Genomic DNA, 24,073 nt, shown 5'->3' on the forward strand with positions numbered 1-24,073 from the left:
ATATCGAGGGCACCATGATGATGAACTATGCGTGCAGCCGGTGGAGGAGCGTATCAGAGAGGTGCGGTGTTGTGGAATAAGATGCATGGAAGGTCAGAAGCCTGCAGCTGCGGATGCAGACCACTGTAACCAATGTAGTACTATAGTACAAAATAAATGAAACTACACCATAAATAAAAGTATGTTTTTTTTATTTCTTATATCTCGTGTTGAATTGAATACATAAAAATACATAACAGATTCTTCAACTCAAGCGGGAAATTAACAACCATGTTTTTAATTTGTTTATTTATCGTAGAACTGGAAACTTCTGGACAATTGTTGACGCTGATTAGGTCACACTAGTAAGAAGCTACATCGCTCGATGCAGGCAAGCCAAAAGATCAGCCTAGCTGACTTTTAGATCAGTCCTTGTCTAACAGCATGCATGTTCGCGCTCGAACACTCACCCGCTGCCTCAAGCGATAAGCGGCTTAGATACAAAATATTGACCTATTGTCGTGCAAAAAATCCTATGGCAAGCCATGCTTGCAATCATGAGCAGTGTTTTGATCCTTTTTTATTAGATAGTTACCATAGATGGTTTGGGTTATGTTTTGTCATCATGTTAAAGTTATTTATAATCACCTGCGACCTCTATGCATAACCTAGCAATTTAGGTTTAATAAATAAAACATGATCAACTAAAAATGCTTAGAGCATCTCCACAAATCTCTTATACTCTCCCTTATGTATATCCTTTAAATAGGAAATGTAATAGCTACAGCGGATCTCCTATACATATGTTCTTTAAAATATCTCCTAAATCCACCACCATCTCTCTAAAAAAAGGGAGACCTTTCCCTATCTTGAATCAGGATGAGGCTTTAGCAATCTGCTGGAGCAAAGGTCTCTCATATCCTAACAATACTTTTGAGAGATCTCCTATATAACTGGTTATAGGGGTGAAGGAATAGGAGATCTGATGGAAAGGCTCTTACCAGCCTTTTGATGTTATATTTGTTGAGTATGGTGCGCTCATACTTGCTATAAATCAATAAATTCTGGATGGGTACCAGATGGTAGTTAAGCGATGAGTTACCTGAGGTGTTCCAGGAGTACTAGGTGGTGCTCCCCTAATCAATTGTCTCTGTGGAGTGTAGAGTTCTGAAGAGAAGATTAGGAATAGCTTTGTTACAGATATAATTAAGTTAATATAAATATACTTAACAATACAAAATATAGCATTGTTTGTAATATTTTTCACTATATATGTCATGTGGACATCCTGGTCATACATATACTTAGTGTTTTGTCTTCTTCCAAAAACTAGGTGCGACAGAATTGCTCAAACTTGTCACACCTTTCTTTCGGATCATCCTCCCATAGTTTCTCCCAGGTGGGATCCCGCTCTCCTCGAGAGATAGATGATGACATGCGCCTTGTCACGGTGGTTTCTCCTCACCACCTAGAGACTGAGCATATGCAGCACCATTTATTTATTAATGTGTGCGCGCGTCGGTTCGAATATCAACGCGCACACAGTTTCAACACACACAGTTTCTTCTTCCAACTCCGCACACGATTTCTTCTCTCGTCTTATTCGTTATTCCTCATAACTTATCTACCCCCTAGCTAATCTGTCACCGCCAGGCTCAACCGTCACCTAGGCCACACAGACAACCTCCCTGCCTAGCTCCCGCCGCCGTCGCAGCCCCACCCTCCACTAATGTCTGTTCCTCTTTTCCTATCTTCCCTTTCTTAAGCCTTGTTTAGATGCCATCCAAATTCAAGTTTTTTCACTCTCTCTCCATTACATCAATTTTTAGCCGCTTGCATGGAGTATTAAATATAGGTAAAAAAAATAACTAATTGCACAGTTTAGTTCGAAATCACGAGATGAATCTTTTGAGCCTAGTTGATCCACGATTGGACAATATTTGTCAAATAAGACGAAAGCGCTACTATTCATCGGGTTGAAATTTTTTCATAATCTAAACGAGGCCTTACTATGCTAGCACACCACTGTCACCTCAACCGCTGCCTCCTTTCCTATTTTCATAGTATACATATAAAATAAGTACTATTAGATTAATTATTAAATCATTTATGAATATATTTTCGTAATAAACTGATTAGAAGATATAAATGTGAATACGTACTATTTACTCCAAGTTAATCAAACTTTAACTACTTTAATGGATACAAATAACATTGTTGCATTCTTTTATGGATGGAGCAATACTTTCAACGTACCTTTCCAGATTCCAATGTTAGTTAGTGCGGAGTACTGCGGATAGCCCCGTATAGGTAGAAAAAAAAATTAGACGTGTGCCAAGAAGAATGTCACATGCATGCAGAATTTTCAACAAGAGACTGCAAAGTCGGGTCAAAGCTGGTGGCGGCCTGGCTGTGGGCTGTGGCTATGCATGCGGCTGCGTCCCATCTGAAAGCAAAAACCACCAGAGTCCAGACACCATACTCCAGAGGTAAAGGTAGTCTCGTGGAGTGCACGTACGACACGATACTGAAAGTGGAAGAAGACTCTCCGGTCGACATCAAAAGCACTTAGGGCACGTTTAGTTCGCGAAATGAAAATTTTTGGATGTTATATTGGATGTTTTGGGTAATGTCGAAAGGAGTTTTTGGATACTAATAAAAAAACTAATTACATAGCTTGCCTAGAAACTGCGAGACGAATTTATTAAGCCTAATTAATCTATCATTAGCGCATGGTGGTACTGTAACACTTATGGCTAATCATTGACTAATTAGTCTTAAAACATTCGTCTCGCGATTTCCAATCAAACTGTGCAATTAGTTTTTTTCGTCTATATTTAATACTCCATACATATGCCATAAGATTCGATGTGATAGTTTGAGTTAAAAATTTTTGGAACTAAACCAGGCCTTACTAACGACGATGCTGGAATTCCACAGCAGGCCAGTTGCCCATCCGACGCACGCCGTTCGTGGAGGCTCGTGGAGATCCACCGAGCCGCCGCGCGCATTTCTAGCTAGGTCAGCGTTCCAACAGCGCATGGACGTACAGCCACATGGGTAAGCAGTAAGTAAGGCCGCGTTTAGTTCCAAAAATTTTTGGCTTTGGGCTACTGTAGCATTTTCATTTGTATTTTGCAAAAATTGTTCGATTATAGACTATTTAGGCTTAAAAGATTCGTCTCGTTAATTACAGGTAAACTATGCAATTAGTTATTTTTTTTACCTACATTTAATGCTCCATGCATGTACCGCAAGATTTGATATGACGAAAAGTCTTAAAAATTTTTGATTTTTGGGTGAGATCTAAACAGGGCCTAAGCCAGGGCGTATGGGTGGGACTGGTTTCGCCAACACCGTTAATGCACGAGTCGGCGAACTGGTCGCACACATTTCGCATGAAAACTCGTTACTGCCTCCGTTTAGTTCCTAAAGGTACGAGATGTTCTAGAATTCGTGTCAGCAGTCAGCAGTTAGTCAACAGTTTTTTTAAAAAAAATAAAAAATAAATGGTGAATTGTGCGTGCTACTACATACATAGACGAACTGCATGATGCGTGTTCCCTAACTTGTACGTTTGCCAAAGGATGCTAGACCGGCTGGTCAAGCAGTCCGCTTGGCACCCTTGAGGCCTGATGAGTTCGTTCCCCCGCGGGGTGAATTTGCAGCGCCTGAGGTGAAAAAAAAACTCTCACCTGCTCCGCATTACCAAAGCACAGGTTTGTAGGCACGTCTCACTCATAGGTTACAGGCCCCTGTGTGCTGGTGGGATACATGGTTTGGGAGTTTTCTTAACCTGCGTGAGAGGCCTCTACCTTAAGCCAAAAATTCAGTCGGTTGTCTAGCCACCGCGGGTCGAGTTATTTTTTTAAACTTGTATGTTTCTTAATTATATTATTATCACTTGGTCATCCTACTTATTTACCGTAGGACGAAGGAATTTCCTTAAGGAAACCATACTTCCGCTCAGCAAGCAGGCGAAATGTCGGTTATGACCCTAGCTTCTTCCCTACGCAGCATGCATGAGCTCCCTTGTGTCCTTGGATGTCTTGGATGAAGAAAATTCCACATTGGCCGGCGCACCCAGACCTCGCTCTATATAATGCTGCTTGTGATCTCCATGGAGGTGTAACGAACACACCTCACATTCGTGACTTGGTTCCGCATCGTTGCTACTAATTTGGGGTTAGCCACACGGTAAGCAAATCTCGCTCGGTACTCACGGTTTATCATACAAGCATGCATGAGAAAATAAATAAAGGTTGCTGCTGCCGATAACATCATTATCATCTATCCTCACCATGCATGCAGGCAGACAAAGGCAACTGACGATGGCGGCGGCGGCGATCTCCGGAGTACGGGCGGCGCTGGTGGTGGCCGGCGTCGTCCTGTGCGCCGCGGCGGGTATGGTGGCGGCGCAGCAGGCGTCCAACGTGCGGGCGACGTACCACTACTACAACCCGCAGCAGAACGGGTGGAACCTCAACGCCGTCAGCGCCTACTGCGCCACGTGGGACGCCGACAAGCCGCTGTAGTGGCGCCAGAAGTACGGCTGGACCGCCTTCTGCGGGCCCACGGGGCCCAAGGGCCAGGCCGCCTGCGGCAAGTGCATCCGGGTGACGAACCGCGCGACGGGCGCGTCCATCGTGGCGAGGATCGTGGACCAGTGCAGCAACGGCGGCCTCGACCTGGACTACGAGACGGTGTTCAAGAAGATCGACACCAACGGGCAGGGATACCAGATGGGCCACCTCAACGTCAACTACCAGTTTGTCGCCTGCTGATCATCACTTCGATCATCCACGCGATCAAGTACTACGTACTGTCTGTAATAACAAGCCATGCATCATGCAAGCATGGCGTGATCGATCAATAAAACGGACGGAATTTATACATCTGGGGTTTGGGCAGATCAGGGGCGGGGGAGGCTCGTTGGCGATCGGTTGACGGAGACGACGGATTAGCGGAAGGCGGGGTTGACATGCGGGGGCTGAAGGTAGACGGTGCAGTTTGTCGCTCGCGACCGCAGGCGGTTGTGGGAGGTGGCCGCGGACGGGGTCGCTACATGTCGGGTTTGAATGAGAACCTTAGTGTACGTGGCAAATGACGCTGCTGCCCCTATGAACTCTCTGAAAAAGGCTCTGTCCTACCGTTTGAGATGAGAATGACCAAGTGAACGAGTGGATGAGAGAATTTGGTGATTTTTTTATTCCGTTAGCTCCACAGCTGGTTGCAGGAGGCAGCTACTACTCCTTTGTACATACAAGAACTGAGACCCTATGTTAATGCTTATTTTGGGAAAATTTTTGAACGCGAGATGTGCGATTGGTATGGAACGCATATGGAGTAAAGAAATGCCGTAACTAAAGACCTACTAGCGTACTGATACGATATTTATATATGTCCATCTGTCCTCTTTCAGAGTTTCAGGCACTGCGCCCTTGACGTGATGGCTGAGTGCTAGGCCGGCATATCTCGATCCTATCGGATAACTCGAACGAGGCCTGGTTTAGATCGCAGGTTTTTTCACTCTCTCTCATATTAAATCTTTGAACACATGCATGTAGTATTAAATATAGATAAAAAAATAACTAATTACACAATTTGATTGTAAATTACAAGACGAATCTTTTGAATCTAGTTAGGCTATGATTGGACAATAATTGTCAAATACAAACGAAAGTGCTATAATGCCAAATACGGATTCCTAACATCAATCTAAACCAGGATCCTACCATGGAAAGTCATGCCCGATTGGAAGAGTGGATTAGAATTTGGACATGACTGGATTTTGGCATCCCAAGTCAAAAGAGACAAGCCGCACAAACAAGAAATGTGTGGCCGTCTCGGCTGCCCATTCCACAGGAAGTCACTTTGTCATCTATTTTTGACCGACTATATTCCTTCTATCGTGGATAATTTTGACCAAGATACTCAGGCAGAATTCGAATGTCACGTACAAATGAACTAAAACTTCAGGCGTGGGCCCAGGGCAACGCTTTGTGAGTTTGAGAATCGGGTTTCAAACACAGAAGAACAAGTCCTCACCGCGGATTTTTTTTTTTTTGAAATGAACCACGGATCTTAACCTGGTCGGCAGGCCGGCCTGACCACCATTTTTTTATGCACGGCCCAGACCACCTTGGAGCCCAGCCCAACCCCTATTATGATCCTATTATCTCTCTCAGCAGCCAACAACGGCCCGACAAGTTCGGTCCATATATGTTACTTCCAACGACAGTGCTAGCACCCGGACGTCCGGACAGGACGCCCGTGTCCAGACGCTCGCACTTGCACCCCGTCCCCATGCGACCCAGTCCCCACGCGCTGCACCTTGCATACCGCTCAACCCACACGACGTATGCGCCCCCATCTGACCCCACGAGGCGTATGCGCCTCACCTCGCCCCTCGCACCCCCTCTAGCAGCTGCAACAGGCGGATCCCTTTACAACATGTGCAACACCCCGATCTAATTTTGAAACGTTCAGATACAACACTTGCAACATATGTCTGAAGACAGATGAAACACTTGAAACATGAGTCTGAAACACTTGAAACATGAGTATGAAATACTTGCAAAAACACCTAAAAAACACTTGAAACATTGCAAACGTACACAACATCCAGATAAAACACTCGCAACATATGTGTGAAACATATGCAACATCTAGATAAACACACTTGCAACATGTTCTAAAAAATAGATGAAACATTGGGAACATGTGTACAACCATTGCAACATATGCAACACGCCGATCTACTTTTTCAACATTCTTACGAAACACTTGCAACATACATCTAAAACATCTGAAACACTTGAAACATACGTTGCTTAGACGATTGGAGGCTCGTCGACGCGGAGAAGGCAGGGAGGCAGCCGACGGGGAGAAGGCCGCTCCGGTGGAGAAGGTGGCTGGCGCGGTGGCCGGTGGAGAACGACGCGGCAAGCGGATGACCCGGTAGAGAGGAAGGATGGCGGGCGGCGGCGCTAGAGCGCGGTGGAGATAGGACGACGGCTGGTCAGGCGCGGTGGAGAGCGCCACGGCAGTGTGGTCGCACTAGAGCGCGTGCAGCTGTGCGGACACCATGGTGGCGTGGTGATTGGAGAGGAACAACGATGGGCTCACAAGCAGATAAGGCTTGGCAAGCGGATACGCAAGTGGAGAGTTGGGCCGTTAGGCTAGTGTCGTAGCCCATCAACAGGAGCGTCCGGACGGATGAACGCCCTTAGCACAGCATTACCGTACTTGCAATATTTTTCACTTCCAAACACGCCAAACCTGGCTCTTCTTCACTTCTACATCCAGTTCAAAAAATTGACAGAAATTAAGAGTTCAAAAAAATCACAGAAATTAAGCTTCTAGAGACCATTTCCCAGCTACGTAGCCATCTTATAATCACCTCGTCGTTACACACATACTCCCTCCGTCCCCTAATATTTGCACGTATCCCATTCAAAAATTTTCCCAAAATGATCGGTCGAGATAGCTGGATACAGAGCATAGTCTGACACAAAGTCTGACGCCCGACACAGCTGTAGAGCTAACAAAATAAAATAAAAATAGAAAGCAGATCATTCCACTACTTCCTGGCCACTCGTTCTCTTTTCTTAAAAAAAACGGACGCTCAGCCTTATCTGTTCGCTCCGTCTCTCGATGGTTCCCGTCGCCGCTGCAACTGTTCCTCTTCCCGTCGCCTGGCTCTTTATAGAGGCTTTTACATGTATGACATTAAAAAAGTTTGTAATTACACATAGGCCATTAAAAAAGTTGGCCGCACATATATGCCACCGTTCTGAACTTCTTTGCTCTCCAAGCCATTCCGTCCGTTTTTCTACGTAATGATGTCAAACCGACAGGTGAAATAACCATTTTATCCACGGTGGGGTCCGTTTGTCAGCCACCCAAACTCTCTGTCGCGGCGCAGGCGGTGTGCTGTTGCTTCCCCTTCGCGCTAGTGGAGTTCGTCGTGCTCGCGGCCGTGGGCGTGCCCTCCACGCTGTGCCGCCGCGCGCTCCGCACCAAGAAGAAGGAGATGGCGGGGAGCTGCAGCAGGCTGAGCGCCGCGGGCACGGGCGCGGCTGAGCTCCGCCCCAGCCGCCGTGGGCGCGCTCGCGCCCGCGAGAGAGAGAGGACAGGGGCGGGCGCGGGGGAGCTCCGCCGCGGGCGCGCTTGCGCACGAGAGATAGGACAGGGGCGGGCGCGGGCGAGCTCGAGAGAGAGAGGACAGGGGCAGGCGAGCTCGGCCCGGACAGCCGCCGCGGGCGCGCGGCGCGGGCGCGAGCGAGCTCTGCCCTTGCCAGCCGCCGCGGGCGCGCGCGGGCCAGCTCCGACCTGGCCACCACGGGCACGCTCGCAGGAGAGAGAGAGGACAAGGGCGGGCGCGGGGGAGCTCCGCCGCGGGCGCGCTCGCGAGAGAGAGAGGACAGGGGCGGGCGTGGGCGAGCTCGAGAGAGAAAGAGGATAGGGGCGGGCGAGCTCGGCCCGGACAGCCGCCGCGGGCACGGGCACGGCTGAGCTCCTCCCCGGCCGCCTGGGGCGCGCGCGGGCGAGCTCGGCCCGGGCAGCCGCCGCGGGCGCGAACGAGCTCCGTCCTGGGCAGCCGCCGCGGGCGCGCACGGGCCAGCTCCGACCTGGCCACCGCGGGCGCGCTCGCAGGAGAGAGAGAGGACCGGGGCGAGCGCGGCTTAGCTCTGCCCCGACCGCCTTGGGCAAGCTCGGCCCGGACAGCCGCCGCGGGCGCGGGCACGCGCGGGCGAGCTCCGCTCCAGCCAGCCGCCGCGGGCGCGCTCGCGAGAGAGAGAGAGGACAGGGGCGGGCGCGGGCAAGCTAGAGAGAGAGGACAGGGGCGGGCGGGCGTGAGAGAGAGGATAAGGATGAGACGGGTATTATGGACATTTTGACTGACTGGACCCACTTTTCAGGACTCCCAAATGGTGAAAAACGAACAGATCACCGACGGAATGGCTTGGAGAGTAAAGAAGTTCAGAACGATGGCACTCGTGTACGGTCAATTTTTTTAATGGCTTGTATATAATTACAAACTTTTTTAATGGCATACACATAAAAACCCCCTCTTTATAGGGGCAGAATCGTCATTTTTATATCTGTCTTGGTGTGCGTACCCAAACCCAGAAATGCAAATACCGTGGGACGGAGGGAGTACGTCGCGTGTCAGCGTTCGGCTCCTGGACGTGCGTGCAAACAACAAACCAAAACGGTTTCTGTTCTTCTCAAACTGGGAACTTCTGCGCAACTCACAGCGACGTACGGATACGCCAAAGTTTGTACTCTTTCAGAATTTCAAACAATGCGTCCCTGGTAGGCCTTATTTAGGTTGGGGTTAGGAATCAGTATTTGACACTGTAGCACTTTCGTTTGTATTTGACAATTATTGTCCAATCATGGCCTAACTAGGCTCAAAAGATTCGTCTCGTAATTTACAATCAAACTGTGTAATTAGTTATTTTTTTATCTACATTTAATACTCCATGCATGTGTCCAAAGATTTGATATGATGGAAAGAGAGTGAAAAAACTTACAATCTAGTCAAGGCCCGACTAAATAAGGCCCATTGTGCCGTGCTGTACGGTGGCACATCTCGATCGGATAACCTGAACGAGCTGCGTGCTTCAAATACTTAGAACGTGATGGATCGTAGATGATTCAGAGCAAGAGCTACAAACAACAGACTCTGGTAGTGTGGCCATTTCAGCCGTCCATTCCAAAAGGAGATTTACTATATATCATGTATAGTTATGACAAGTTCTCTGAATCCTGTATAATTAATTCTGACCATGGCCGTAGCAATATTCAAATAGAAATGAATGATAGAAGATGTAACGGTAGCTACACGTCATATTTTTCAGATTCTTCGCTCTGTTGAGATGTCCACACTGGAGACCCATAGTTTACATTACAAATATCTGACAAAAAGGAAAATAAACCAAGATATGGCAATGCCAGCACTGTGGCATACTTTTCTAAATGACAATAGTAATCCCTTCTTTGTAAGAGAATACAATATTATTTGCGAAAATATGCATCTATCTTGTTCAATGCAAACTGAGCGCCGTGGAATCTGCACTCTTCGTCCCCCGGTGCGAGGCAACACTAATTATTCTTTCAGAACTCAGAAGAGTGGTAGACGACGTGCTTATATGGTAACTTCATTAATATTGAGATCTTGGGTGTGTGTTCACTGTGCTTAAAAAAACTTGGGCACGAATAATCTGCTATTGATAATGGTAGCTAGTGGTTTGACTTTTGTCGAAACTTCAGTATCACTAGTGAAACTGTAGCTCTTCTATTTGATTTTGTTGTTCCTTTTGTTTTTGTACTGATTGTGACTACTAGCAAAAAAAATGCATAGCCCTAAGTACATAATAGGGCGTCTAGCAACAGAAATAAAAAAAAAGACATCAACTTGCTCTCCTAATAAGTTCTACAGCAGAGCTGTGTATCCATGTTCTACCCTGCAAATCACCTCACCCCTATTGCCTCTATCCGTGAATGTTGCACTGCTGCAAGTGTGGGTTATCATAGTTGAGGTACCTGTTCCAGTAGTCTCTGTACTTTGGGATAGAAATCTCCAGCCAGGGTTTTAGTTTCCCACTGTAGTGGATGACAGAGGCACTCTCAAGTTCATTTCTTCCAATGCTGAAGTCATGGCCAAGCCCTAGAACATGCCATCGGTGATCCAGAGGCAGTGTTTTGTTGTAGAAGATGAGCTGACTCAGTGGCAAGCTTCCTGCCTTCCATAACTTCTGAATTTTGCCCTGAAAATTGGAAGCCAAAGCGAAATAGGGTGTCACAAACAACAAATAAACGTAGAAAATACTTTGCATGAAAGTTGTTCTCCCTCAAAATAAAGTAACATGATATCATCAAGACTCACCAGTTGAAACCATTTATGATAAGTTTCAGTCAAACCCTGTTTGCGCCATTCATTCAGGTCAAATATGTTCATCCCAAATGCAAATGCACAAGCCTTTGGATCAAGTTTGCTGAAGATGTTTGGATTAGAAAAGTCAACCAGGCTATCCAATCGATGGTAACCTTCACTCGAAGTGCATGTCTCAACAGCACCAATTATTTTACCCTTCATATCTAGATCCCATAATCCAGTTAACTCATTCTGGACTACCACATCATGGTCCAAGAGTACAACCTTGCTCAAAGAGGGAAACACTTCTGGCAAATAAAAACGCAAGTGGTTAAGTGCAGAAGTGTATCTTGGATCTCGGACACCCTTCATCTTGAATCTGGAACTGAAATCACCAGGCAACCATTTCAAATCATCTAGGCTTTTGATTTGGATTGCTGCTGGAGTTGGTGGGTTTGTCAGAAACCACATCATCATTGCAGGATAGTTCAATGCATCAGTTACAATATGTAATATTATCCTTCCAGGATCCTGCAAAATAAAATAGGCTGAATCAAAAGAAGATTCCAGGATGAAATGAAAGTAGCAGCAAGTCATACAGGAGTTTTTTTTTCTCGATCGGGCCATTCACCCGTTTTTCAATAAGAGGAAAAAAGTTATCGGTACACCCGTGGGCGATCACGCAAGCGAGGAGCCTTTGTGACACAACGCACACCTGCTACTGGATTCGCTTAGAAAAAATTACATACGAAAGGTGTTTTGCGACCAAATCGGCAAGACAAAAGCGAGCGTCTAGGGCCGCTGCTTCCTGCCCGGGAAGAGGACCTGCATGGCTTCCCGCGTCGACGTCGACAGGGGGAGGGTGAAGGCGACCAGAAAATCCTCAAAGGAGGCTTCATCAGGTAGCTTAGTCTCCACCTCGAGTCCTAGACGTTTCATCGTCACCTTACGCGCCTGAACCTCCGGCTTCTGTTCCCTGTTCCTGCTCTTGGCGGCAAGCCTAGCGCTCCTCCTGGGGGCAAGCTCCGAGTCGTCTAGCTCCCCCGCCCGCGCTCTGGCCGCCCGGGTTAGCTGCAGTCGTGGAGGCGACGACAAGACAGGCATCGTGAGCGGCTTCTTAAATGCAGCGATGAAGTCCTCGGTCGACGTTGCGGCCATCGCGTCAGGCGCTCTGCCATCAACAGTCGGCGTGGCTGGGCCGCCTCCGCCTGCACCTACCTGGTTGCTTGGGAAGTCGACCTGGACCGAAGGGGATCCCCCAACCTGCTCCGGCTCCAAGAGTGAGGTCCTTGGAGAGGTTTGGCCCGAGCCGCACTCGTCTGGGCCTGAAAGGCACAGGTCCACCGCCTGGGCCGCCTCCGACACGGCCTGGCTCGTGAGACTGCTTGTATCTGCATTTCGCCACCCTGCCTAGCGACGCTAGAGTGGCCGTCCTTCTGACACTCGCGTGCAAAGGGGCCCTCGAGCAAAGCACAGACCCCGGCCGCGCCCAGACACAGAACCTCAAGGAAAGGTATGCCTGGAACTCCTCCGGCGTGACGGCTGGCTGGTCTCCACCAACGAGTGCGACGAGAACAAGGGAGAGGTCCGCTCCAGACGCAGCGAGCTCCACGTTCCTCTGGACGACGAAGACCTCGACCTTGGGACGGTTATCAACGTCACCCAGAGGTGGGGATACCGGCACACTGCTGTTGTGGTGCTGCTGCGGCGACGATGACGGCGCGGTCGACCGCTGCACATGACAAGGCGAAGGCGACGACGTTGTCGGCGTCTGACCTGGCGCAGCGCGACATTCCGACGACAAGCTGGGTCGCCTCGGGCCAGCGGGGTGACGTTTAAAGGCATTCCGACTGGGGCGACGTGCCACCGAGGATGAAGGCTTGCACGCCGGCGAGGGTCTCGCTTGCACGCCGGCGAACGAACACGCTTGCACGCCCGGCCCCGATGGCCGGTACCCCAGCAGCGTAGGCAACGGGACGGGGAGTGACACTGAGCGGCGACGTGGTCGGGCGCGAGACAGTTGAAGAAGAGACACCAGCGCCGGCGGGACGGGACGGTGGTGTTTGGTGGCCATTCTCCCCAGGCAGTGCCAGCGATGACGACTTTCAATGATCTGGAACCCCTCGGCGTCGACGTTGGGCCCATGACATGGCACATGCGCGGCCTTGTGCGCTGCCAAGATGTTGTCAGGCACTGACGCCCTACACCACGGGCCGAGGTGCTGGTGCACCAGGACCCTTGCCACCGACTGTGGACCAAGGCGACGCTGCGCGGGCACTCACGCGGCCCGCAGCGGTGGTGTCCCACGGCCGTCGTGCGTGCTGTTCCTACGCCAATGACGCCGCTTTCCCTTGGCAGCCACTAGGTGGCTTCCCTCCACGTTGGCTGCGTTCTGCGCCGTGTCCGGAGCCCCCACCGGCAGTGGAGGCATGTCTCGGAGAGCCTTGCGAGCGGCATCCACGTACGACAAGCACGTGGCAGATGAAGCGAGTTCGTCGTCAGAGCTGCCCACGCCGGGGTGTTCCTCCCAACGCCGGAACTTACTCCTGCCAGCCGATCGACGGGCGGGGAAGAAGGGGGGAGCATGCGGGGAGAGGGCGGACGTTGTGGCTGGCGGTGTGGACGCCCGCGCAGCTTCACCGGCTTTGTCGTCGTCGTCCTCGTCGTCATCCTCCTCCACCTAGTCCTCGTCCTCGTCCTCGTCTTCCAAGACGTCCTCGACGACGACCAGGGTCTCGTCCTCCAACCTTCCAACTGTGGTAGACACCGGTGGAGGCGAGGCGGCAGCCGGGGTTAGAGGATTGCCCCGGCCGAGCGGAGTGCTGTGAACGGGCGGGAGGGTGCCGGCGGCTGTGAAGGCTGGGGGTGGCGACGCGGCGACGGATTTGGGCCCGGCCGCCGCGGCCTCCCCAGGAAGCGACGGGGCGACCTCACCTCGGCCATGGATATTGGCAGCACCGTCACCCGCGCGCGGTTAGGGGATGGCCGCGGCAGCGGGAATCGACTTCGGCGTCGGCAGGGAGGCAGCCGACGGGGAGCCGCACGGGTCAGAGACGGGTGGTGGCGGCCTCACGGCAGACTGGGGATGGGCTCCCACGCCGCCCACGCCGTCGCCGACGCCGACTCGGGCCGCGTCTGCTGCGGCCTCACGCACCTCCACCAGGCGAACCATCAGATCCGGCTTGCTCTTCCCCTGCAGCTCGTGGGCGACTGCAGCTGAGGCGGGCGGTGGCGCAGCAGCGACTGAGGCTGCGACAGGCTCGTCTTCCGTACAGGTCGCCGCCTCCACCTCCGACGTGGCTACAACCCTGTCTTGGCCATCCGAATAGGCAAACGACCCCTTGAATGGGAGATCTCGTTGAGTAGTAGTAGGATCTGTAGTGGATTTGGTTTTTGGCCTTGGATCTTGGGTGGATTTCAGAGGATTTTGAGCGGGGGGTGGTGTGGGGGGCTCGGGTTGGGAGACTCTCCAGGGAGGGTCCAACGGCTCCATACCGTTAGGAATCCACATTTCTTGTCACTAGTGACTGTAGCTACGGAAGAAGTCATAGTGCAGTCCTTCCTTCCATGCTCCTTGCATGTAAATTCTCATCATACAACATGAATAACAAAATAATAAGAAATAAATGTCCACCCAATTAGTCCCTCAAAGTTGCAGAAAACCAAAGGCAGGGTAATTATAGACATGCAGAAAGCATACAGCAGCAGTTGCCACATTGATGTTCCATTGTTTTTAACTGTAGTGCATTGAGTAAACACACAGCTCACAGAAAAACCAAGCCAAGTATTATTGCTTCATGAATCTAAGATCATACCTTTGATGCTGCAATTGTAGAGTTGACAACCACAGCGCTTGCAAGGACATTGTCTGAGAATATTGCATAATGATAATAACCATCCAACTGAATGCTGTCTCTTTTAGGGAATTCACGTTTAATGGGATCTAACGAAAAGTATTCTGCGGTGAGTTGCATTGCTAGGCAGTGATGGCCTTTGGGTAATGTCCTCACAGCAACCTGCTCGAGGAATGAAGATTCACTTTGGTGTGCTCTGAACAATTCTTCACTGTTATGCATCATTGCACGTAGCTTTGATGTCATCTGAGAGCAACGTGGGTAGGTCCTCTGAGCCTTGGAAAGGGTCAGCTCCATCGCCTTCATTTTTTGCAACACACTGCATGGTGTTTTTTCTTTTTTATATCAGTAACAGAATTGTTTTCTTCCATGAAACATTTGCATGGTTTAACAGAACTACTTTAATGATCATTGTAACTAAAACTTACCTCGCAGGTACATGGGTACCTCCACTTGAGTGGCTTATTGCCCTTTCAATCTCTTTTATCCTCAATCTCAGCTCTCGAACTAAATGTACACTACCTTGGGGAGAAGCAAAATGCAAGTATGCCTTCGCCATGAGTAGCTGATCTTGCATCATCCATATCTTTTCTTTGGTGTCCGGGGGAGATTTAGATATCCTTTCATCTTCTTCCGCCGCAATTTCATCAGTTTGCACATCTATCTGCAGAAAGACTCACTGACATTAGTATCCTTAACTGCATTCAGTTGAAACGGTGATTGTGTCCCTGCTCAGGAACATATTGAAAAGGACCAGTCGTTTTGCAGAGGAAATTGACCAAAACCTCGCAATATTCACTGTGAACTGGAAAAGGGTACCCCTGCTCAGAACATACTGAAAAGAAAGTCATTTTGCAGAGGAAATTGACCAAAACCTTGCAATATTCGTTGTGAACTGGAAAAGGTTCAGCCACATATACAGTATACAGCCACATATACAGTATAAGCAAGAAGAAAAAAACAAGGGACAAAATCCTACTTGAATTACTGTTCCATGACAGATAATTAGCGGTTCCCCTGTCTACCGTAGCCCAACTTCATATTCAGGCTACAGAATTCAGCAATTTGGCACGACGAACGCTACTCTTTCTTAGTATAATTCAGCAGTGGCACTTCTCTACCACACCGACACCCAGGTCCCAGGAACAACTACTTCCAGGGATGAAATGGAAAAGGTTGTTCCCAGAATTTTTTTTCAAAAAACTATATACAATAGTACACAGCTCATAGATACAGTCCCAACAAATGACAGTTGCAACGAATTACCTCTTCGGTGACGACACTCAGCCTGGCTTCTGGAATCCTCCCCTGCATAAAAAACAAGCACGAAATTCACATTCGAGACAAGCGAAGCGAACCAGAACGGAATCGACAGAACAAAAGAAGGAAGGGACCAGAATCAGGATCATCTGGAACAATCTCACTCTCACCTGCTGCGCCGACAGGCGGACCCCACCGCCCCCACCAGCGCCGCGCTCCCCACCTGCACGCAAAGCAGGTTCCCATCGCTATCAGCAAAGGCAAAGCACACACACCAGACACCAAGCGCACCACTGAACCCGGCGCTCCCAACCAAATTAGCGCGAGGGATTCTCCGCGACGGGAGGAGCGAGGCAGATCGCTGGACTCACCGCCGGGGCCGGCGGAGCGGGCGCGGCCGTCGGGGAGCGGGAGGTGGAGGAGCGCGAAGACGAAGCCGCAGGCGGTCGCGATCAGCAGCACCCGCAGCACAGCGGCCGCGGACGACTCCCTCCCGCCGCCGGCCGCCCACATCGCGCACGCCGCCAGTTGCCAGCCGCCCACCACGCCACGCGGCTCTCCAATCTCGGGCACACAGCCGCCGGAACCGCTCTCGAATTCGGCCGCCGCTCGCGGTCTCGCCTACGGCTACTGGGAACTGTGTGAAACTGTGAGAAAGCGTAGCAGGCGGGGGAGGGGGGGTGGGGAGCTCGGGGGGCTCATGGGGGCGGTGCGCGTATCACTGACGGGTGGGGACGGAGAAGAAGTGGGCCCGGTGTCAGGGAGGCATAGTGGTGGTGGGGTCTGGGGATACGTGGGCTCCGATCCGGGTGCGCGAGACGTTTGTCTTTCGTGGGTAGGGGCGGTTGTCAGGACACGCTTCTGGAAATCCACCTTTTTTTTTTCTTTATTATAGTTTCCTTCTTTTTGCAGTCGTGTTATCTTGGAAGTGTTAAGATGTGTTTCCTTATGTATGAGCAATCACGATTATCCCTTCCTCTTCTGCACCGAGGGTGGGGTCCACTGGCTTCCTACACTCAGTTTTAAAATTATGAAAATAGTATTTGAAAGAGTGGGGAATGTTTTTTGTTTCGAAATTTCCAAATTGCAAACACGTCTTGTACCACGGGTCCACGCCTCAAGTCCTCATAGGCTGTCTCATTGTCTAGCAGAGCTATAATACTAAAAGAATAGTTCATGCAAGTTGGCCGATCCTAGTTTTTAGTAAAGCTAGGCCTTGTTTAGATACCCACAAAATTCCAAGTTTTTTCACTCTCTCTCCATCACATCAATTTTTAGCCGTTTGCATGGAGCATTAAATGTAGGTAAAAAAAATAACTAATTGCACAGTTTAGTTGAAAATCACGAGATGAATCTTTTGAGCTTAGTTGGTCCACGATTGGACAATATTTACCAAATAAGACGAAAGTGCTACTATTCATCGGGTTGAAATTTTTTTCAATCTAAACAAGGCCCTAGCTCGAGTTGTGTGCAAGTTGTGATCGAGTATTTTAGATGAAATATACAGAGATTTAAACTACTTAGTTTTACCCCATAAAGTTTGATTTTTTGTAGAAAATATAAAAGCTATAGCTCGGTTAAACATAACCTTCAAGGCAAATTAGCTTAAGACTTCTCGAGAACATAATTTTGAAATGGATTTTTTTTTGTGTGTGTGATTGAACTTTTGGATCTTTGAGCTGCATGGCTACCGTTTTTGGGATATTTAATTTTTTACCATTATAGCGGATGTCACCTCTTCAGATAGCACTCTTAAAATTACTCATTTATATATGCCATCGAGAGAGAGCATTTGATACATTCTTGCCATTTTTGCTGACGTGGCACGCCAACTCGACCTGACAGCATAGACTGGCAACGGGAAATGACATTTTTGTTCCTCATCTATTTCTTCTATCTCTATCCATTCCTCGCTCGAGCTCCAGCCATGGGCGACGATGGGGTCCATAGCGGCGGCTGATAGGACATAGGGGAAGTTGGGGGCGAGGCAGCCGGGGCCACGGCCTGTAGATCCACGGCTACGCCCGACGCCGGCGACGAACATGGCGGCACCTGGAGCACGGCCTCCTTGGCGCCGGCCACGAACATGGCGGCCCCGTGCCTCCTCTGCTTCCTCGCCGGTGGACGACGTGCATCCCCGGTCATAGACAAGCTGCGCCGCGTCTCTTCGTGCGCGGTCGCTGCCGGTACCGGCGAGCCAGCTTCCCCCGTCGGCGACGAACATGGTGGCACCTCGCCGGACCTAGGAGCTCGCGCGGCCAGAAGGGGAGGAGCCGGACCTCGCGCGCGTCGCCGGGGATGGGGGAGAAGCGACCGGAAGGGGAGGAGCTGAACCTCGCGCGGCCGACCATGGGGGAGGCACGCGGGGGATGGGGCCCGTGGCAGAGCCCACGCGCGGCGGATCTCGTGCCTGCCTTCGCCATCGGAGCAGCGCTGCTAACTGGGGTGGTGCGCAGACCTCGCGCTCGCCGGCTTCATCTGCTTTTGCTCGCGCCCAGGAGGGAGGAGGAGGCAAAGCTGAGAGGCGCATAGGCCGGGATGCATCTTTACCTAGCGATGAGGATGAGATGGACGAAGAAGAAATTAATGAGGGGTAACAAAGTCATTTCGCATCCCACAGACATGCTGGCTTCACTACGTGTTCTACCACGTATGTACAAATGACTTAAAATTATGAATTCTTCTCTCTCGATTATAAATATGTAGAAACAATTTTAAAAATGCTATCTAAAAAGGTGATATTCGTTATAATGGTAAAAAGATACATATCCCAGCGTTTGAGAGCCCCTTCCTTCTTCGTGACTTCAGGACCACATGGAGTGTATAACGTAGTGCCACGCACGAAATGATCGATACAGCTGCACTCAACTCAGTGTCGCCTCGATCCAACAAGCCATGTGCGTTTCTACAGTTCTACTCACCGGCGGGCTCGGTAGTCAACACGTACTCAACTACTGGATGGTCACGTGCATGCCCAACTTCGCTTGGATTCAGTGGGCACGTGCATGCCCAACTTCGCTTGGATTCAGTGGGCTCATGGCTCGTCTCTTGTCCTTTGCTTGCATCACATCCGGGGTCAGGTAAAGTACGTATATTCTGTGCCTTCAACTTCAAGAGGTTTTTATATGTGTACCCTTAAAAAAGATGTCACACTTCTATGTACTACTCAAAAGTTGGTCGTCACCTATATGCCCTTGCTCGAACTTTTCTTTTCCCTCACGTCATTCCGTCGGCATTCTGTTAGGTTTTGGCCGTTTGACGGCTCTGACATATGGGACCGGGTTAGAAAAATATCATCCTTGCCCTCTGGGTCACTGACATATTGGGCCGCATCTGTCTCACCCGAGCCTCTCTCTCAGTCTCTCCCTCCCTTCCCACGACACCGCGCGAAGAAATCTCTCCCCGCCCACGGCCACGCTCCTCGCCTGCTTCGCCGATGCCAGCGCACTCCTCACACCCCCTCTCCCGCAACCCGTAGCCCCACCACAGCCTCCCCTCCCCTTCCACCTCCCATCCCATGGCGCCGCGCCCCGCCGCCGCCGTCTTCGTCGTCGGCGCCGTGGTGGCCCTGCTCCTGCTCCTGCTCCCTCCTCCCGCGGCGGCGGCGCCCGTGGGGGTGAACTGGGGCACGATGATGTCGCACCCCATCCACCCGTCCGCGGTGGTCGAGATGCTGCGCGCCAACGGGGTCGATCGGGTGAAGCTCTTCGACGCCGACCCCTGGACGGTCGCCGCGCACGCCGGGTCGGGCGTCCAGGCCATGCTCGCCGCGCCCAACGACCAGCTCGCCTCCCTCGCCCGAGACCCGCTCCGCGCGCGCGACTGGGTCCGCCACAACGTCACGGCCAACATCAACGCTGGCGTCGACGTCAGGTACCACTACCATCCCACACCAACTGCCGGCGGATCTAACTCCCTGAGTAGTTAGTAGCGCTAGCACCGTCGTTGCATTGCCTGGCGCGCTCGGGGTGCGCTCGACTGACGATTGGCGCGGCGGCCGGGATGCCCATGCCCGCGCTCAGGAATGTGATTTGGCGCTGTTTGATCAGTGTTTGGTAGAATGGCGTGGCAAGACGAGTTGCCTTGGCGCGAGTACGTGTTTGGTAGTGGTACTACGAGTGCCAATGCCCAATGGTACGTGATGTGTGTTCTGAACTTCTGCTGCTCCGAAAATGTTTGATACAATGCTACCGCAGTGAGATGTGCATGTTTAATTTCAAGTTCATGCGAAATGGATGCAATGTTTGTGCTGCTGCTGTACTGTTCATTTCAGACGTTCAGGTCTCTCTGCTTGTTGTTTGGAAGATAGGTCTGTTACTTATAGGCAAGTTTAATAGTAGCGAATTCTATATATGCTTGTTCAGGTACGTGGCTGTTGGCAACGAACCTTTTCTGCAGAGCTATAATGGCAGCTTCATCAACATTACCTTTCCAGCACTCAAGAACATGCAGAGGGCTCTAGATGAGGCTGGCTTTGGCCAACGGATCAAGGTAGTTGTGCCACTGAATGCTGATATCTACAGCTCCCCTGAGAACAAACCAGTGCCATCTGCTGGGAGTTTCCACAAGGATATCAATACCCTGTCCTTTGGCGCCAACAGCGGCGTCTCTGGCGCCAAAGGCAATTGGCCTGCCAATAGCACAGGGGAAACGAAAAAGTTCAGACGCCCATACAAGCCCAAGGGCAACTGAGTCATTCTCCAGAGCCGTTACCCACCGTTAGGAGCAAATGCCGACGGAATGGCGTGGGGGAAAAGAAAAGTTCGAGCGAGGGCATGTAGGTGACGACCAACTTTTGAGGGATACGTAGAAGTGTGGCATCTTTTTTAAAAGTACACAGATAAAAGCCTCCAACTTCAACCGGTTGATTAAGTACACATCTTATGGATACGGCAGAGGATTATCCTGCGTTTCTTCTAGCACAAAGTACAGTGCTCAGTGATGCTGCTTTCGCTTTGGTTCGTACCTGACCTGACCAAAGTCTGGATTTTTTTTTTATTTTTAACACTTTTTTTAACTAATTTTAAATCTAACACTGTTTTTTTTTTCAAAACTACCACTTTTGGCCGCACCTATTGCCATAGCGCGGCGAACACTACAGGAGACCGGCTCTTTGCCGAGTGTCAAGTGGATTGCCGAGTGTTTTTGTTCGGGCACTCGGCAAAGAGCTCTTTGCCGAGTGTTTTTTTTTACACTCGGCAAAGAAGCTTCTTTGCCGAGTGTTTTTTTTTACACTCGGCAAAAAAGCTCTTTGCTGAGTGTTTTTTTACACTCGGCAAAGAAAATTTCAAAGCATATTTTGAAACAGTAAATTAATTCAAATGAAAAAGTTTTCAACTATAAAGTTGTATAACTCATCAAGATGTACAATGTTTGTTTTGGTCTTTTCTTCATATGACAAAGTGAAAGTAAATTTGTTCACAAATCTAAAGTTTATGAAACTATAAGAGAGATATATAAGATTTGTGAACAATGTTAGAACGACCATGTCGGATGAACAGATGACCAAACAACCAAAATAAACTGAAACTTTGTAATTGGTAACTTTTTGATTTGAAATCATCTTGTCATGCAAAACTGTGTTTGAATTTCAAAATTTTAAAATTCGAACTTTTCAAACGACCTCGGATGGAAAAACAACCAAAATAAACTCTGTAGATCTCGAAAAGTTATGAAACATTGTAGTTGACAACTTTTTGATTTGAAATAATCTTGTCATGCAAAAACGACGTTTGAATTTGAAAATTTGAAAATTTAAATTTTTCAAAAGACCTCGGATGGAAAAACTTCCTAAATAAAAATTGTAGATCTCCAAAAGTTATGAAACTATGTAGTTGACAAATGTTTGATTTGAAATCATCTTATCATGCAAAACTACGTTTGAATCTCTCAAATTTGAAATTCGAATTTTTCAAACGACCTCGGATGGAAAAACTTCCTAAATGAAAATTGTAAACCTCAAAAAGTTATGAAACTTTGTAGTTGACTACTTTTTTATTTGAATTCGTTTAGTGCCTGAAACAAGCAATTTACTCTTGGTTTAATATAATATATGAGGATAGATAATGCACAAGTGACAGTGTAGTGCAGTGGTAGAGCAGTAGACATGCGAGGGAGATGTCGTAAGTTCGAATCCCGCCGGCCGCGTTAGCTGTGAATTTTCCGCAAAAAATGCAGCGACTTCGATGGAGACGGACGGACGCTGGCCGGTGGCGTCCTCCCCCGAAAAAAAATATTGCTATTATTTTTGTGTTTTTTCGCATTTTCATTTTACCGAGTGTAAATCTTGGCCGAGTGCTTTTTCGGCACTTGTCCGACAAAAAGCACTCGGCAAAGGTTTCTTTGCCGATTAATTTTTTACAGAGTGCCTTTTGTCGAGTGTATTTCGGGCTTTGCCGAGTGCCGCGGGCACTCGGCAAAGAGAGGGTGTCTGGTAGTGGAAACGCCTGTGCCGCGCCATGCATGGTGGCGCGGCAAGAGGCTGACGTGGCGACGACCGGCGCTGCTGACCGGTGACGTGGCAGGGTCTGCCGCGCCACCGATCTTGGCGCGGCACTGAGACGCCACGGTGCATGGCGCGGCAGTACCTGGACGGTTTAATCGGAACTTTCCACGTCGATCCTTTTTTATTACGTCTTGTTTTTGCTCCTATATTGGGAGTTACTCTACGTATTGCTTAACGTAAAACCAATAATGGATTTGTTTCTGTCTTTTGTTGAATTTTTTTCACGGCACGATAAAGAATTTGATAAGCCAATGTTTTTTTCCGTCTTTCATAATACGGTTAGCCATCATGTTAACTAATCGATTACGAAAAATTGGATCGAATTTTGCGGTTGTTTTTTCTGTAGTACCTCGACGTGACATGAGTGTGAAAGAGGTTCAAGAATCCGTTTTCTTTTTATAAGGGCTAAAAATGAATCACTTATTTTTTTGGCTTTTTGGCCCCAAATTGTAGGATCGACAGCGACGAGACCATGGACCCCGGCTTCCTCGACCCCTCGCGCAACACGGTCGACTACTGCGCGTCTAACTAGGGTGCCTTCTTCGGCGATTTCATGGCAGCGATGACCAAGCTTGGGAGGATCGGGGTCAAGACGCCGACCACCGGCGTCGAGATACGCCGGGAGTGCCGGTTCCCGAACTAGTTGCTACTTAATCTCGCCGGCAGTGCTGCCGCGACTCATTGAAACAAATATGAAGCAAATAAATGAAGTCCGGGCGTGTAACACCCCGGTGTTATGCCTGCATTTAGGCACTGCAAATCACGCATATCATGCATCATCAAGCATCCAAATCTTACATGCTTAATCATGTGAATAACAATTGTAACATTGCTTTGAAACATCTGAAACATGCGTGAAACCTGAATGTTGCATACACCTGTTTAAGAATTGTTTTGCCTTGAATTTTTCTTGCTAGGTTAGTAAAACATGTTTGGCTACTATTGTAGATCATCTAGCAATGTTTAGTTCAATTTTTGGAGCAATGTTTGTATTCAAATTAATTCAAAATTTGGCTTCAAAAATAAATTCTAAAAATTAGGGTTTTGAGCTAAACGTGGACTTTGATGTTACAGTTCAAAATCTAGAAAGAATTTGGCTTTGGTCATAAAAGCAAAGTTGTAGAGAATTAAATTCTAAACAACTTTCATTTTTGGTACATTTTCAAAAGAGGTCATTTTCTTGCACAAAATAATATTTGAAAGATGGTATTTAAAAATTCCTTGAAAATTTTATTTGGAAAAGGATTTTTCTCCTTCGCGGGCCGCCGCCTCGCTTCTGGCCCGCCTACCGAAGCCGGCCTGGCCCGCGTCCCCGCCAGCCGCGCGCCTCGCCCGCCCAACGCGTCAGCCCACCTCGCGAGTCGGCCCAGCAGCGCCCGCCGCTCGCGCGCTGCGCTCGCCTCGGCCCAGCCTCGCGCCGTTCCCCTGCTGGCCGCTCGTCCACGCGCCGACCGCGGCAGAGACATTCCGCGCGTGGCGACCATGTGCCGGCGTCGCCCGCCGCGCGGCAGCCGGGGCCTGACCCCACGCCCACACGCCCGCCTTCACCTGCTGGTGCCCGTGCGCTCGCTCACTCCCGCCCGCGCTGCC

At 49.6% G+C, this 24,073-nt stretch overlaps 2 protein-coding genes and 1 pseudogene across 2 annotated transcripts; 2 read left to right on the plus strand and 1 right to left on the minus strand.

Annotated features, from left to right (window-relative positions):
• The first annotated feature begins 4,133 nt into the window (after positions 1–4,133).
• On the plus strand, positions 4,134–4,856 carry LOC136485302 (barwin-like; annotated as a pseudogene).
• A 4,947-nt stretch (positions 4,857–9,803) lies between these two features.
• On the minus strand, positions 9,804–16,644 carry LOC136485303 (probable galacturonosyltransferase 4). The gene is made up of 7 exons (XM_066482212.1): positions 16,350–16,644; positions 16,149–16,201; positions 15,985–16,026; positions 15,147–15,382; positions 14,680–15,037; positions 10,877–11,395; positions 9,804–10,757 (listed from the first exon to the last, which is right to left on the minus strand). Exons 1-7 carry the CDS (start codon positions 16,489–16,491, stop codon positions 10,482–10,484), a joined length of 1,626 nt encoding a protein of 541 aa, XP_066338309.1. The 5' UTR covers positions 16,492–16,644; the 3' UTR covers positions 9,804–10,481.
• A 2,851-nt stretch (positions 16,645–19,495) lies between these two features.
• On the plus strand, positions 19,496–20,670 carry LOC136489265 (glucan endo-1,3-beta-glucosidase 8-like). The gene is made up of 4 exons (XM_066485950.1): positions 19,496–19,851; positions 20,038–20,112; positions 20,200–20,259; positions 20,343–20,670. The coding sequence occupies exons 1-4, from the start codon at positions 19,496–19,498 to the stop codon at positions 20,668–20,670; spliced, it is 819 nt and encodes a 272-aa protein (XP_066342047.1).
• Positions 20,671–24,073: the final 3,403 nt, after the last annotated feature.

Source organism: Miscanthus floridulus, chromosome 10, assembly GCF_019320115.1.
Source record: "Miscanthus floridulus cultivar M001 chromosome 10, ASM1932011v1, whole genome shotgun sequence".
NCBI lineage: Eukaryota > Viridiplantae > Streptophyta > Magnoliopsida > Poales > Poaceae > Miscanthus > Miscanthus floridulus.